Here is a 17,655-nt window from a genome sequence, read left to right as displayed (position 1 = left end):
TTGACTTGAATTCACTGATTTATTCTTTTTAAAAAAAGATAATAAAAAAAGATAATTAAAAAAACATAATAATAAAAATTTAAATGTGCTTTTTTAACACTCCCTTCAGTGTTTGTTCAGCAACAATAACCATCATTTATTTTAGCATCAGACTGATCCCAAACTGGTTTCCTGTTTGAGTGTTGGTTTTTTGTTGTTGTTGCTGGGTCGTTTGGGGTTGATTTTTGTTTTGCTATTTATTTATTTATTTATTTTACAAATTCTCCACCTGTTTCTCCACCTATTACGCACACACATACGCATACAGCAACCCTTCTTAATCCTGAAGTCTAATGCTACTCTCTGCAGCGTAACATTACATTACAGCTATTTCAGAACCCATTTCTGAAATATTCTCTCCTTTTTTAAATTATTCTAAATATAAATGTCTACTCAAAGAACAGATTCCTCCTGTCCCAGCTCCAACATGTGAAGTGTGGGCGGAAGATTTTTCCAGACACTGAGTATAAAGCAAGCTATCCCATTTATGTCATGTTGTACGTCTAGACATCACCAACTTGTTGAAACTAGTCTTACACACTGCTGAGATGACATAATCCAGCGATGGGTATCCAATTATATCTACAATCACACAGGAAGTCTAAATATGCAGAAGTAGCAAGCTTTTACTAAAGGCAAAAATATTTTGTCCTTTTCAATATTTGAATTCCAGCACTGCTAAGATTTGTACTGTGACCTTTCAGAACTACTGCTTTTAATTTGGCTTTACTCATTTACATACTTTTGGTCTCTGACTATTTGTCCCAGTACCAGAAAACTCGTAAGATTTAATCTGGACAGTACATCAAGAGCTTGTGAACCTCACTAACTCTCCACACCAAGGTCCCTCAATCTGCAACTGTTCACGTATCTTTCAATGTCTGTATGCTTTCATAGATTTATTAACTTAACAAATTGTATTTTGAACAATTCAAATAAAGTTTTAAGAAAGAATGTTCAAAGACCTAAGTGCAATTCTGAGGCTACCTGCAAACTAGAACATCAGAGGCCATTCATATCCTAAGAAAATAACCCTAACACAAAGCAGCATCTCTAGAAAAAGAATGGAATAATGTTTATTTGTTTGTATTGGGTTTGGTTTTTGTTTGTTTGTTTGTTTGTTTGTTTTAATTTTTTTTTGTCTCCTTGCTTGCTTGTTTTGTTTGTTTAATTTGTGGGTTTTTTTTAACAACCCACTCAAATCATCTCTATTGTTTTTGCATTCTTGTGGTAGTCATTTCCCAGAGGTATCTGAGTGGCTGGCAGCAAGTTACACTGCAGCTTGTGGGAGGAGAATAAATTCAATCAAAGCCTCGCACAAAGGTAAAGGTAAGTGCTGGCTCTGGAAACCTCTGTCTTTCACACTGAAACCAGCTGCAGTACAATAAAGGCACAAGGAAGTACAATGTGGGCACAAGGAAGCTGTTTTCTTCCAGTTGCACAGTGCAAGAGCTGAGGATGCCATGAGGCTCTACTATGTCTGCACAGCCCCGCACTGTGGCCACCGCTGGACCGAGTGATGGCTGTGTCCCCTGGTCTGGCTGTAACCCCCCAAAACAGCTGTTGACTCCTGTACAACCCCTTCAACCTGCCAAATTTCTTCTCTGTACCTGCCAGAATGGCATTTGCATACAAAAAATGGTTGACAGTACAGTAAGGAAAAAGCCTCTTCAGAGAACTTGGCACAAGCCTACAGACAAATTGCACAAATAAGAAGTAGGTAAGCTGTACTTGACTACAACTAATCAACCTGAACTGCAGGCACAGGCTTTTGCACAGAATGCCTGTGATCCACCTACAGAGCTGAAAGAAATAAGAACGCATAAAATTTTGGGGAAAGATGAACAGAGGTTGTATCTGAGAAGTCATAAGCTCTACACAAACTTTTATGAGCAAAATAATTTGCTAACCATTTCAAAGCCATTACTTGTTGCAGATTATCCACTCAACTCCATCTAACATGGCTAGAAGCACCAGAGAAAAAGGAAAACAATTGTATAAGGGACTACCAATCAAGTAGGAAAAATGTTAACTTATGAATGGGTGAGGTGATATTAAGCAATACTATACTACATCTGAAATCACAAAAAACTCCTTTCATAAAACAGCAGAAGTTAAAAGGTATGTTTTTCTTCCTGGCTTTTCATTATTAAATGGAATGAGTCAATTTCCATTGGAAAGTGAAATTCCAATGGAATGAGTTGAAATCAGATCCTTGCAATGCTACAGCAGTGAGCATCTCACAGTGAAACACAAAATCCAGAACATTCTGCAAGACAAACTCATGCCAACTAATCATAATTGAAGATAAACAAGTTTTTCCAATGTTTACAGCATAGAGATCTATGTGGGAATTAAATCTCATAAAGGGAACATTTATTTCACAATGGTAGAACCTTCCCTGTAGTTTCATCATACTTTCAAAAAACCCTGCTTTCCGTAAGCAACATTTTGATAACGCATGAAGCACAATTCTGGTGAATAACTATATATATTTCCTAAAGCCACAACAACAAAGCTGCAGGGAAAAAAAGAAAAAAGGGAACTCGCTCATAACCAAATATATAAAGAGAATCTATTTGTTTCCAAAAGAATGAGAAAGTTCAATGACAACACAACACAATTCTGCACAACTTACATCAAAACTGCTAACTCAAGGTTGATTGTCAACAGCTGTTCAACAGTTTTATGAGGAGTCATGATGTGGAGGTACACAGGTTGTAAGATTTCATCTTCTATTCCCAGTTTCCTATATAAACCACAGCCAGCAAAGATTCCATGACTGTGAATCACAGGAAAGGACACAACAGCCACAGAACTGGCCGCTTCTCCTTCCAAGCCCACATACTACTCTTCTACCCACAAAAAAAAAAAGAAAGACAAGACCAACTCCCATCATACAGGAAACTCTCGGTGTATTTTGCGATGGTCTCTCTTGTACCTGACCATCCTGGTAGACAGCGGCAGTAACCCGTGGTAGGATGACAACCATCTGCATGGCTGCAGTCACAGCGTTCAGCACAATCCATGCCATATGTGCCGTCCTGCAGCCAGGAAAACAAAACGTAACAGAGATGATGAGAACTGAGAGTTGGATGAGAACAAGTTCTGGTCAGTCCTGCCTCAGGAAAAAGGAAACCTCAGATCTCTTCTAAGCCTGTAATCAGTTTACTTAATATAAAATGCTTCTGGCTTTTGGAAAATGTTGATGCTCTATATTTTCATTCTTTTATTTGAGCAGGGAAGATAAAGAATTCTGGATTAATTTTTTAGAGAACACAAACCTACCCTATCACTGGTAGCACTGCAAATCTCTTGTACTGTCCCTCTAATTTCTCTTACATCTCAGTCCCTTGTCTATGACCCAGGAGTCATAGAGATGGGAAATTAATTCACTTTCCTTCCTGCCTCAGATTGTTTTTTTCATGTATTTGTCAAAAAAATAAAGAAAAAAAAAAGATGCCCTTAAACACACAATTTCTAAAAAAAAGAATCAAATAGGAGTGAAACGTATTAAAACACATGTTCAGTGTAAAGTTTATTTCTTAAAGAATGCACACTGAATCACTTTCTTTTGATTGATAATGTTTTCTTCTGCATAACAGCATAGAATATACTAGAAAAGAAGCTCTCTGCTATTACACATTACACAAAATTATATTTTGGCTGTTGAACATTTTTGAACCAACAAAAAATGTTATCAAAAGGTTAAATCAAAAGTTAAATAACCTTCTCAGTATGTTCAATTGTGCCAAAAGAACACAGCTGATTTTCATGGAACTGTATCAGAATACATGAATTTGACTTCCTGTTTCTTCAGTAGAAGATGCCACAAACTTTTAGACAATAATTTCATATAAAGTCAATCTCAGAAACAAAAACAAATAAAATTTTTACAATTGCTTTTTCAAAAGAAGGCAAAAATACATCAGTAAACAGAAAGCGTAAAACATCAAAACCAAGGAGAAAGGCAGGATAATTTTGAGTAATACTTCTGGGACTATTCACAGCAAAGGAAATAAGTAAAGAAAAGATATGTCAGGTTTAAAAGACAATATTCAAGATGAAAAACTGGTCAAAGTTACATTAAAAAGTGGAATAAAACATACATCGTAATTCATCTGGTATCCTCCCTCCCCCCCCCTTTTTTTTTTCTCCCCTGTAGAGTTTCACAGATCTGTAGGATACAGATATTAAATTCCCAGTCTGTCCAGTCTGAAGTAGAAAAAATCATACATTACTTGAGAATAAGGAGAGTTTTGCACATCTGAAGAATCCATTTTTATAGAGAGAAAAAGAAAAGATTAAGGAAGGCACTTCCTTTGTTTATAATCAGATTTGGAAATAAAGGAAATTTGGAAATATATTGCTGAAAAAGGTTAATTCTAGTCTTCTATGTATTTTGCCCAAACCTAAGTCAATCTTGATTAATAATCTGAACAGTGGTATTGATTTTCTAAATTTAATGAAAAAAGTGAAATTCATTGATATGTATTTACATATGGAAAATATTCTATTTGACACAGAAATAAAAGGAGGTGAGTGGAGACTGAGAAAGTACATGACAGTAAGTTGATTAGGAATTGTAAATTTGAGAATTTCTTTTGAGCACTAGCTTGCTATATTTGAAACAATGGAGCAAATGGCATGAAACAATACTGATCTTTTCTAACAAGCCACTTTCAGAAGAACTAATGGAATTTAGGAGATACTTACCAACGTCTTTCAGAATTAGATGCTAAGTGATAAGCAAAGCTTTTTCAGAAAAACAAAAATTAGTCTTCTAATTGAGATGCATTTGTTGGAAAGGCTGCATAAACACACACAGGAAGCACTCTAATCAGCTTTCCAGAATATTTTAGATTTATCTGTCACTTTACTTGCTATATGAGAATGAGAGTACGCTAAGCTACATTTAAAAAAAAACCAAAGGCATTCCCAAAAAAATCTTTAAGAATTGCTTTATGTCCCTAATCTTGAATCTGGTCAAACATGGGATGACTGTTAGATGCAGCGCTTCTTAGGGATTTATTCCAATAAAGTGAGAAGAATTATACTAGTGTCCCCTTGCCCGGTATTAACACAATGCCATATTGAGCAAAATGATTGAACTACCTGGCAAGGGAGTTCACACTTTTCTCCTCTCCAGCCCGGGGCGCAGGTACAGGTTCCATCCAGAGCATTGCAAGCCCCTCCGTTAAGACACTGGCAAGTTAAGTTACAGCCAAGTCCCCAGGTACCACTGGGACAATTGATTGAACAGTCTACACCATGCCAACCTACCATAAACAAGAATTAAAGTGACAAATTAATCAGGTTTCCCCCCAACTCCTCACTGAGCACACATTTCCCTCCACCTCCCATTTGGAATCTCTGAGGCACACAGAATCTCTATAGGATAGCGATACTATTTCAGCTGAGAATTTATCTGGATTTGAACAAAGACGCAGAAGGGCACCTTGTAACATCTGTGCACAGCACATACTTTGCAGACAGTGCCAACATGCAGGAGCCATTGATGAGAGATTTGAAAGGTAATCACAGACACCTTGAAATTTTGCTGAGAAGTACTAGCTATCTTGAAAGTTTACAGGGATAGCCTGAAAAAAAATTACAATCTTTTCACTTAAGCTGCTACTTTCATAGTTCTTACACCATTACTAAATATAGGCAGTTCTGCAGTGTGGTTTTAACTGAAATCTTAGATTTTCCTCCCCACCACACCCCCCAAAGAAAAAATATAAAAATAGAGAAAGTAAAACAGTAAAGTAGTGCACAAGCTGGATTTCTCCAAGGATACACAGAAGACCTTGTAGATGACTTCTGCACTTCTCTTCAAAACACAAAATAGAACGTAATGGAAAGTGTCTCTGAAATGCAGTGTTCATCACTGATTATGTCTGATAGCAATGATTCACAGACTGTGCACTGGATAAACAGAAATGTAAATAGGTTTTCAAAAGTGTGATCAACTACTGGGTATGACAGAAAACAAGTGAGCCAGTTCATATGTTATCATCAGCAATGACACAAGTCAAGTTTCTAATTTTGTACCTTGTTTACAGTAAGTGAAAGGAAAAATAATTCAGCAGAGAGTACAATCAATAGACTATGCAAAGCAGATGTATTGAAATAGAACTGCCTCGTGTCCTAGATTGATAATTTCAGAGTTTAGGGGTCATTTCAGGAAAAAATGTTACACTGTAATAGCTAAAAAATTGAGACACTTTCTCTCCAGTGCTTTTTCAAGGCTTTTTAAAGTTTCCTTCTCTGTCTCCGTAAAGAGCTTCCCATAGCATAAGCATAGTTAAAAGAAGCAAATAATATCAGACATGGAATCTTTCAATGGCAGGCAGGTTACATTTTCCAAATGCATGCTGATCTACCCACACCAACCTGCTTTTCTCACAGCTACAGAGCTGCCTAATTTCTAAATATCACGACTGAAAAGCAATGTGACTACTAATTCAAAAAGCAGAAGAAGAATTTTTGTAGAAGGAGCAAAGCAGGAAAGTGATAATTATATGCAATGTGAAAATTGGAGGGTATTCTCATTTCATTGAAATCAGTGGGATTTTCATCATTGTCTTACTGGTGTCAAACCAACCTCCACTGGGCACCTGAGTTATTAAACTTGTAGAAAATATATTCAGTTAATAGGGAAAGGATGTAAGGAGACATGATCAGATATCTAGAGCACCCCTCCTATGAAAAGAGGTGGAGGGAGCTGGGCTTGTTCAGCCTGGAGAAGGCCTTGGAGAGACTTCATTATATCCTTCCAGCACTTAAAGGAGGCTTAAAAAAACCTCCTTTTTGGAGGAGATTGACTTTTTAAACAGTATGATAGTGATAGGACAAGGGGGAATGCTTTTAAACTAAAAGAGGGGATACTTAGATTACATATTATGAAAAAATTAATCATTCAGAGAATGGTGAGGCCCTAGCACAGCTGCCCACAGAAGCTGTGGTGCCCCATTGCTGGAAGTGCTCAAGGCCAGGTTGGATGGGGCCTTGGGCAGCCTGAGCTGGGGGGGGGGAAGCCCTGCCCATGGCACGAGTTGGGGCTGGGTGGGTTTTGAGGTCCCTCCAACATTTTTGGAGTGGGAGAAAACATAAACTGGGCTTATGGATTTGCCTGCCCCTCTCTTCTCAGTAATCCAGCATCACAGCTGACAGATGCTGCCTTTTAAAAGCTTTCTTACAGCAGAAATGAAAAAAACAGCACATCCTCAGTGTGTATTTCAGGAAGGGATCTTTAAATGGAACTTAGTATTATATTTTGTATAGAATGGAAACTCATACAGATCTGTAGATCTTTACATGTGAAAAGATCTCTTCAAAACTTGTCTCTTGCTGAGAGACCAACATCAGTGTTAAAATGGCAGAAAAATAATTGTGTCTGTGGTACAAAGAGTGTGGTAGACAGACCTGGTGCTCATCCAGATGGATCAGAAACAGGGCTGCTTTGGCTAGGAAGCCTAACAACACATAAACTGCGTACCAGAAGTCATTCTAGCAAATCCTAGCCCTGCCATGAAGAGGCAAGCGGCAGCCCATTTCAGACTAAATAAATACTAGTAGTTCACCTAGCCACAGTATCCAGCTCTTTCAGACGAATACAAAGTATATGCCCTCTTCTCTGAGCAGACGCTCTCCCATTTTTCACCCCTCACTGCAGGAGAAGCATACAGAATAAAATATATGGCCTTACAGTTGGTCTGCTGTTTATTAAATGCGTTGCTTCTTCTCACCTTCAAAAACTCAACTTGATTTTATGATTTCAGAATATTAATCTGAAGACACACTTACCTGCTTTGCAAGCACAAGAACCGTCTACTGGTGAACATATGGCTTCGTTTTTACAGTTGCAGTCAGAAGAACAATTTACTCCGTACGTACCCGGAAGACAAGGAGTACCACAATCAGCACCCTGAATTACACAAAAATAGTCTAAAAACGCTTATAGAAAGTTCAGGCAATATAACTGTAGCTGTAACAAACTACCTGGACATGGAATTGACTGATTGTGATGACTGACTCAGATGCCACACAAGTCAGAAAACACACAAGTCACGACCATCCTAGGCTGTCACTGATTTATCCTGAATTTAAGAGAAAAGAAGTCTTTCACACTGAGTTCTCCATGACTTTTAGGTCTACTATAACCATTAGCTGCAATCAGAGCTCATGTCACAGAGCTAACAAACAGCACATGGTGAGATCAATAGACGGTATTTTTAGTAAAAAAAAGTCCTTTGCAAAACCAAAATACAGTCAGATAGTAGTTTAATGCAAAATACTGTGGTTATGCAAAATCTTTTAAGAATTAATTTAGTTGAAATAGTACTGCTAGAATAGTCATACTGCAAAAACATTTCTGTGTTAGATTATTAGCATCCAATGCACAGAGAACAGCAAATGTGTAAAAGCTACTGAAAAATGTACCTTACACTGTAAAAATAAGTGTCTTTGTTAACAGTTTCTCTGAATGGAGCACAAGGAATCGATACAGTAAGATAACAACTGAAACCTATAGTTCATTCCTTTATCTCAGGAGCACTTCCTCATTTGTATATCAATGTCCTATGAAGCAGTGAACTTTTCTTTCTTAACCATTGTTACATTTCAGTACTTAGAGCTAAACAGAAATTCTGCCTTTCCAGGGTCTTATTCTGTAACACACCCTGTGATAGCCAACTATTCTTACCTCTCCTTTACTGTGGTAGAGAAAGGACACTCTAGCATCTTTAACCCTTCTGCACTTCAGTAAAGAAAGTGAAACTTATTTACCTTAAATCCAGAGGCACAGGTGCATTTTCCAGTCACGCTGTCGCAATCAGCACCATTTTGGCAGCTGCAGATCTGCTGACAAGACTTGCCATAGAACCCTGGAGAACATGTCTCATTGCAGTAGAGCCCAGACCAGCCAGGCTTGCAGGAGCATTCCCCAGACATAGGGTGACAGCTGCCAAGAGGGGATGAAAGGATAAATAATTTAGGGCTAAATGTGACACCAGTATTTTTTTCCGGAGAACAAAATGCTGCTACAGATAGGTTGCATAAAGGATCTTGCATTCTATACATAGAGATGGGTTTCCTTCCCAAACCACAGAGCAAAGGGTTCTGTCTATACATGTAAAAATGCATGCTTAATAAGATAAGGGAAATTAGTATTACATATCATACAGACATTTTGAGAGGACATGGAGAGAAAAGATATATCACTTTTCTGCAGCTTGTTGAAGACAAACTTATCTCTCAAAACATAGTTTTTACTATTAAATACATATCCATGGTTATTGATATTAAAGTGATGAAAGCATTAAAATCCCAAAATGTATCACTAGATGTTTGTTTTATATAAGAATAGGATCCTTATCATAAGGCTGACCAAATTCAGCAGCAATTTCTCTGAGAAATGATGCTTCACTAAAATAACAATACAGCAACTAATCCTAAAACAGTAACACGACATTGAATGAGTTGCAAGCATGCTCTTTCCAAGCCTCTAGTTTAAAAGAGAACAACAGGCATCTTTCCAGGAATGCTACAAAATCACTTGCATTGGGTAGAATTCAGATATACCACCAGACCAGGAATCTTTTGGAGAGTATCTTCCCTGTGTTGGCCATACCTGGTGGCAGACCATCTGTCCCTACCTGGAACAGCAGTTCCATTGAAGGGCCAGTCAGACAGCTGTTGCCTCATAACAAATGGACATCATCAGCTGTGCTAAGATGTATGTGCTGGAGAAGTGGACACAATGGGGTACTCTGTAAGACTCTGGCAGACAAAGCACTTGCTTAATTCTCACCAAAGGAAAGCCTTACAATCCAAATGCAATATATTTACAATGGAAAGACTGTTTGAAGATATTTGTCTGCCACTGATTGAAGTTTCTTTAAGTGTGCTGGAAAAATGTGTCTTTGTCCAGGCACGTTAAATTACCCATGACAAGAGACTGATTCTGCAAGATTTGCTTAACAATTTGCGTGGGGGTGTGTGGTGTGTGTGAAATAAAGTATTTTCCTAGCCACTGGAAAGTTTTAAAAAAACACCTACTACACTTGTAAGTACTATAACATAAGTAATAATCATGTTCTTTGAAAAAGTTGCATAACAAGGAAAAGAAGTATTAATTGCTCTTAGTCTCAAAATATGCTCTTTCAAACCAGAAGTTTCTTATTGTGAGACACAACTGACAATATAGTGCTGATCAAGGAAAGAATGAACTATAAAGGCCATAAAATGTTATTGTACAGTCAGTTCTGTATAAACAATTGTATACCCTTTAACAATACAAGAATTTGAGAGTCATGAAGAATTAAAACCTCTTTTTAAAAGTATTAAGGTAGCGTACATAAAGCCAAGAGGAAAAGTTGTTTTAGCTAAATGATGTATGCAAAATTGATTCAAAACTCATGGGATTCATAGTCAACACTTCTGGTTATTTATTCAGTTATAAGTATACTTACCAATGAAATTACTTGGAACAGAACTATTCTCATGGAAAACAAAATGCTAGACTAAGAAAACACATGATGGTAGAATCAGATTTGTACCCTATTCTTAACTCCATCCTGTAGACATTTAGACATTTTGTAGTGGCATTTTGGATCCAATCCCTAGGTTTCTTAGCAGTGGAGGAATACAGGGCAGGGAATGTGGAAGGGTTAGTCAATCCATGACTGAACAGTCATTAGAATATGAATCAGAATATTTTAAATGTAAAATTAGTATTTTATGACATATGAGTAAATCCCAGCTTCATTTGTTGTTGGTCCTTTTCCTTTTAGAATAGAGGGAGCCTATATGCATGAGCAAGCATTAGGTATGAAGCAGACAGAGGCATCGATATTCTGTGCCCCCCCAGCGAGTGTTACAATGCATACTTGCACAAATATTGATTGACACCAAAATTAGTACTCCATAATTTGTAATTAGATGTAGGAAGCTGGAGTTGTTCTAAAGCTTTTTGATGGGTTCTCCCATCAAATTAAGCAGTTAGCTTAATTGTCAATAAGATTTATGTTAAGATAGGGAAACAAAGACATGTTGAGAAATGCTGCCAGTACATTCACTTTTATTTGCAGTCTTTTGTTCATACTTTCTAGAAGTACAGCCTTACTTTGTACACTGACATAAAATAAATCTGTGAAAATATGTATTATAGCAATTCAGATGAATGTCTTGATTTTCAGCCAGCTAACTCACTCTGGATTTATTCTTGGCAGTCTAGTAAAAAGGAGAATATCAATAGTGTCACCTAATCAGGAACAGAAGTCTGTATCTGATTTTCACTCTAGCTCATACCTATGAAAAGACAGGGAAGAACCATCACATGACTGAAGAAGGTTGTTATTTGCTGCTGTGCAAAAAGAACAAAATCTCTGGAATGCACCTGTATCTAACCCTTTATGGGGTGCATGGCTCTTTTGGCTGTTACTGTTCATAGCTAGAACAGCAGTGTACATGCCTTTCACTCTCAGGAGCTCCATTAACCAACAGCAGCAGCGAACAACTGTAGCTTAGCCTAGCCTGCGTGTAAATTGACTTCATTTTTTAAAAAAAAATGAATTATTGGCAAAGTTGTTTTTGATGCCATTTCCTCAATCATAATATCATAATAGAAATGTGTACACAACATTTTTAGGTTTCATCTGAGATCAGGAACATTTTTTATTGCTAATTACTTTTTTTAATTAACCTTTAGTTCATTTTCTTATCTGTGAATGCAAGAGTGTGAACAATAACATGGAGGTCAGGACTACCAACAGCTCCTTTTTGAGAAATCTGTATCAATGGTCATATGTAGGTGAAAGATCCCAAGAAGTCCCTTCAAAGTCCTAGATATACAGACACATGGAGTTTATAAATAGAGGAGATACAGTACAGTACCTTTTTAGTATCCTGGGACTACTGACTGCTGTTAAATGGATTAATGCTATGAAGTTCCTTTGGCTAAAACAAGCCCAAATATTACTTGTGGTAACAAAGTACGAAATGACAATATTCCCTAATGTATTAATAAAGTTGCATCCTGAATGACTGATATTTAGTTGTCTACTGGATGACTTGCTTCTCAAAAAAATGCCAAAAGTGACAGTCTGCAGGGAAGTTCTCACTTCTGAACTATTTGTTTCAATACTTATTTGGAGCTTAGTTTGGAGGAAGTCCAACTTTTTACTCAGGCAGGTAGTCATAAAAGAAAGGGAAAGCCTTTGAAGTAAATGGGGGGAAATTAAGGTTAGATGTTAGGAGGAACTTCTTTACTCAGAGGGTGGTAAGGCCCTGGCACAGCTGCCCAGAGAAGCTGTGGTGCCCCAACCCTGCAGGCGCTCAAGGCCAGGTTGGATGGGGCCCTGGGCAGCTGAGCTAGTGGGGGGCAGCCCTGCCCACAGCACAGGCTGGGGCTGGGTGGGCTTTGAGGGCCCTTCCAACTCAATCCCTTCCAATGATTACTCAAATAGCCTTTTAGCCTTTGATGTCTGTTATTTGCTGATATTATTCACCCATGACAAATACACTTTTAAAGTCATGAAAACTTTTGTTTTCCTTGCTGGTTATTCTGCCCCTGCAAATATGCTCCCTCACCTATAGTTTTTATTTGTCATATAGAGGCAAAGATGTCCAAAAGACCAATCAACCATATGTTACTGTTTACATGTGAACATTTGTGATCTGATTTGACGACAAGCTGTCCTGCACAGTATAAATGAAGAAACAGCTGTGTTGAACATGAACCAGAAATAATCCCTGTAATATTAGCAACACTATACACTGTAATGCGTTGCTGTCAAACAAAGCTTCTGCAACAGTCTACAGACACATTTGCAGAAGTGTAGCTAGTCTAATTCATAACGCAATAGTATTCAGTCTCCCAGCATAATTTGAGAGCTAGGCAGGTCAGCATTATGATTCCATTTATTCTTGAATGTATTGCCCAAAGTGGCTTGATTTTATGTCAAAAACACAGTTGTGTTTTTTTGTTTTTGGTTTTTTCAAAAGACATCTCAAGTAAATGGGATAAACAGAACTGCAGTACACGACTGTGCAAGCACATGAATGGAAAGTAAATTCAGTTTGCTGTCACATCACTTGCCAATGAATGGTATGTTCAACAACTCAGGCAATCCACAAAACAATTTTTCACAGAGCCCTAACAGGTTATTTCCACATATGTGGAAATAAGTGCTTGAGTGTTTTAACATCACTTCTAAATACTAACTAAAGGCTTTTTTTTTTCTTTCTTTTTTTTAATCTGTATACAAAGTACAACAGCATTCTGTGCTACAGTAAATAATTTCTGCAAATTTCTCTGACAAGAGTTTTCAAGATTTAAATTCATCATATACTCACAAAAGTTATATAAGGTACTGTGACTATTAACAAAGGTACACGTAAGCAAATGCAGTGACCGAAGTATTTCATAAAGGAAAAGTTTTGTAATAAGAATTGTTATCTAAATACACTGACTTGCTTCAACTGACATTCCTCCTTCGCAGCTGAAAGACTGTCTCCAAACAGTTAGAACAGTATGTTCAGAGTGGAGTCCACAAAGACATACAAAACTCAAAAAATAAGACTATGTCTAGAAAGGAGAGATGGGAAAAAGTAAGATGAGTGAAGAACTACTTTTAGTTGGTTTCTAGGGATTAGATTTTAAGAGCTTTCTGGTGTTTAAGTGACAGTTTAAAAAAAAAACAACAACTACATTTACAATTGGTAGGGCTTCAGAAATTTCGGATTAAATTACTCACCTGCTCTAATTTTTTTAGAGTGGAGGGAGAGAGAGAGAAGAGAGAAAAATAGATTCTTCTCCCTTACTGGACTCAATCTTAAGACTCTATACCCATTGATTTCAATTGAGTTCACATTTAAGTATCCCAGAGAATTGACTTCATACGTTGAGGAATACAAAGATGTATTCATGTGGTAAATACAGAAAAAGTTCACATTTTGTCATAACATTTATATCATGTATCAATGACTGAATGTAGAGGTTAATATTAAGAATGAATACACATACAAGTACCAACAATCAGAAGCTCTTTGGAGTTGGTATCTTCTTTCTTATTATGACTAGAGAATACTCTAAAGACTCTCAGAAATCTTTAGTTGCTTCCATTTTCATGAATGTATATCAGAAAGCCCTTCTGCATCAGAAATTATTTCTTTTCAGATTATATTCTGATCTCTTAGGCCTACACAGAAAAAGAGAACAGCCTATAGGGTGTAAAGCTTACCTCCAGGTATTATGCAAGTGGCAGGGACACTTTTTGTCACATTTGAGGCCATAAACTCCCTCAGGGCAAAGTCTTGTTTCACAGTGCTCTCCAGTATATCCTGGATCACAGAGGCAAGCACCACTGATATGGTAGCATTTCCCACCATTCATACACTGGCAGGTCTCAGCACACTGTACTCCATAAGTGCCCACTGGACACTCATCTTGACATCTGTGAGAAAAACAAAGGAGAAAGCAATTAATTTTACTTGAAGTAAACTACAGCTTTTAGGGATTTAAGGAAAATTCTGTTTACGAGGAATCTGACTCAGGTCTAAAATTTGTCGTAAGTAGACCATGAATTTATACGCCATTATATTTTAAAATGCCTGTCTCTCTGGATTCCTTTGCTAACAAGACAGGCTTAAAAACACTGCCTCCACAGATTACTGTGGAAAAGGTCTCTCTTCTCTACAACAAAGGAGACAATATACACAGACCACCACATTTCACATTCAATAACAGAACAAAATTGAATCCTCTTAAATCAGAAGTTAGGTATGAAATGTAATAAATTTTCAAGAATTTTGTTTCAAAAGATGTCCATCCATATTTTTAATCATCATTTATTTATTTATTTTTAGTTAGTGATCTGGATATTCCACTTGGCAATACTGTGAACAGCCAGCAGACATCTGTGCCCCTGCAGACATTGAAGCAGAAGATCCTTTGCAATTGCTCTCAGCTGACTCCAGAGAGAGTATTTTCTAATTATGTTTCCAAATAGAGGTTGTTTTCACAGTGACTTTATTTCCTGAATTTCATTCTGAAATTTTTCTTTATATGGTTTTCTTTACCCTTTGTAGATTCATATGATGACCTGGGAAAATCATCAAGAGTCCCAAACTCTTTATTGCATCTGACTTCACTGATTTTGTATTTATATGATAGAGAAGTCTGGAGTTTAAACCATATGGGTAGGTAGCAATAATTTCTTCTTGCTCCTTAAGGAGAATGTCTCCTAATAAATATAGCTGTTCATCTAAGTTTTCCTTTTCATTTACAGAGTGTTTAGAAGATAACTGATTTAGCTAATTTGTATTTCACTCATCTTTCATACATCAAACACGTTTTACATAAAGATCAGACTATATGTTTAACTGTCTAGGCAATTTCCACTAATTGAGAACTTGAAAATTGATTCCTAGTGAGTCCCCTCATAAAAGCTCATTCAGTGATTTAACAGATATGATGCAAGCTTCATCTTTTTCATCTTTAACTGTCAGCAGCACTACAGAACCACTAAAGGCTCCAACATCAAGGACAGTTAAAATACTGGGTTGTGTGTGTCAGGGTAGACCTCTCAGCTCAACAGGTTCATGCTCCAGAGCCAGGGATGATAACATTCCATAGGTTCTGTCTCAGGGAAAATATTCATATTCAACAGTATAAGTATTCCATAAATTATTAATTACACAAACATAGAAAAAAACAATAAAATGTTGAAATCTCAGAGCTTCTGACCAGAACATTCTGAGACCAAAGCCATGAGGCCTGTTGTCAGTTCACCAGGGAATAATATGCACATAACATCTTCTACAATTTGGGTACGTGTATGCTTTATCAAGTTACAGATTACCTGTTAATATGACACACTGTTAATGCTTTTATCAGCTTAAAACTTGCTGATTTCACCAGTCATATAAAAAAATCTAAATGATAGTTTCTTTCCACTTTTCTTATACAGTTAGCGTTGAAGAATAAAACTGTATGATTGATGGTTTACTTTAGGAGAATTTCAAAGGCTAGTATGATACAAAACACTGCAACACATTCAGCAGAACCCTGTGAGATAGAATGGGAAGACATTCATTTCATGCATCTGTGGTACATGCCTCAATATGGGAATTTTAAGGTGTAACAGGAGACAGTAATAAAATCTCTTTTACTTCAAAGGGAGTTACAATAAAGTGGAATCTATCTAAATCTTTCCTAATAAAGTTATACAGATAAAGCTGAGAATGAAATTTCTCCAGATGACAACCAGTGACCCCACACAAATGAGACAAGATTTATTTCTCCAACTTCTTTTTAATAGCATCTTCATCAGTTTTGAAGAGTTCAACTTTAAACTAGATTCTCTTGTGTTAAATTAGATCACCTAGAAACTGTGATTATACTCCAGCAATTATTTTTTTCTAGCTAACCGCATTGAAATCTCAAGCATATACTAGTAAGTTAAAAACAAAAGCTGAAAATAGTTTAGCATCTTCTAAGTATTGTCCTTTTTGCTGCTGGAATGTTCACACTAGCTCAGCCAATGTCCAAGCATTTCTTGTAATACTTGCAACCCTCGCCGATCTACAGCCATGAAATTACTGGCTGTCTACAATCCTGCTTCTGACCCATTCATGCCCTTAAAGTATCTCGAAAAACAAAAGATCGAAAAATCCATCCTATTTTGCAGGAAAGAGGGAGCTCAGACTTGCAAAAGGAATCAAAATACTGCAATCTGCTAGGAATTTCAGATTACAGTACAATTTATATTCCGAGACAAAAAAAATTGCTTTAAGAAAGACCAGAGAGTGATATGTGCATTCTTACATGAATATTCATTTGATTTACTGCTGAAATATCTATCTTTAAATGCATCTACCAATTACTGCAATGTTTCTTAGAGGCAAATTTGCACAGGTTGCTCCAAAAATAATGCCTCCTATTTATTCCAATGGAATCTACAACAGATACAAGGAGTAAAATAATGCCATTTGATAGAGCAAATTCGCAGCTACAAAATACTCTTTTTCAACATAGTCAACACCATTAACTACACATTTTTGCCAGTGATGAACTAAGAGCATGCATGCCAGGCTTGCAAAAATTTGCACCAGCAGAGGTGACCCACTGTTTCACAGCTGCTATGACAGCACTGTTGCTAGGAAAATGTTGCCCATACAGTACATTTCATCAGCCCTAAAAGAAGAAAGTCAGAAGGCTCAAAATTCGGAATATGTGATGGCTATGGTGTGATACTCCAGACAAGATGGGCAATGTGCTCCATTGTCTTCAAACTGATATGGGGCCTGGAGTTGCTGTGTTGCAAGAGAAAGGTTGGCTTCTTCTATGTCCTGATGCTGAAGTTTGAGCCTTCAGTTTAGTCAGTGTTGCAGTGGATTGTCTGAGTTTCAGGAAATGCAGGACCACTTAACCTGCTGAGGAATGTGCCTTAACATTTTCTTTGATGGGGATTTCACATGCCCACTCCATGGATTGTCGTTCTGACTCCAGCTCATAGTGGAGACACCACATCTTGTCACCGGTAATGATGTGATCCAGGAAACTTCAGCCTTGTATTGGTTCAGTAGGTCTTGACAAACTTGCATATGATA

General features: G+C 37.2%; 1 protein-coding gene across 2 annotated transcripts in view; it reads right to left on the bottom strand.

Annotated features, from left to right (window-relative positions):
- The window catches only part of MEGF10 (multiple EGF like domains 10), a 101,300-nt gene that overhangs the window by 29,667 nt on the left and 53,978 nt on the right, over nucleotides 1-17,655 (bottom strand). For both annotated transcript variants that reach the window (XM_052701075.1, XM_052701076.1), the window contains exons 9-13: nucleotides 14,286-14,498; nucleotides 8,830-9,004; nucleotides 7,849-7,969; nucleotides 5,155-5,318; nucleotides 2,981-3,083 (exon numbers count right to left, since the gene is read on the bottom strand). In XM_052701075.1, the coding sequence (XP_052557035.1) occupies nucleotides 2,981-3,083; nucleotides 5,155-5,318; nucleotides 7,849-7,969; nucleotides 8,830-9,004; nucleotides 14,286-14,498 (776 nt within the window). The remainder of the gene's footprint in view (nucleotides 1-2,980; nucleotides 3,084-5,154; nucleotides 5,319-7,848; nucleotides 7,970-8,829; nucleotides 9,005-14,285; nucleotides 14,499-17,655) is intronic.

The sequence above is a fragment of the Tympanuchus pallidicinctus genome, unplaced genomic scaffold, assembly GCF_026119805.1.
Source record: "Tympanuchus pallidicinctus isolate F22 unplaced genomic scaffold, pur_lepc_1.0 scaffold4, whole genome shotgun sequence".
Taxonomy (NCBI): Eukaryota; Metazoa; Chordata; class Aves; order Galliformes; family Phasianidae; genus Tympanuchus; species Tympanuchus pallidicinctus.
This window is presented reverse-complemented; position numbering and strand designations above follow the sequence as displayed.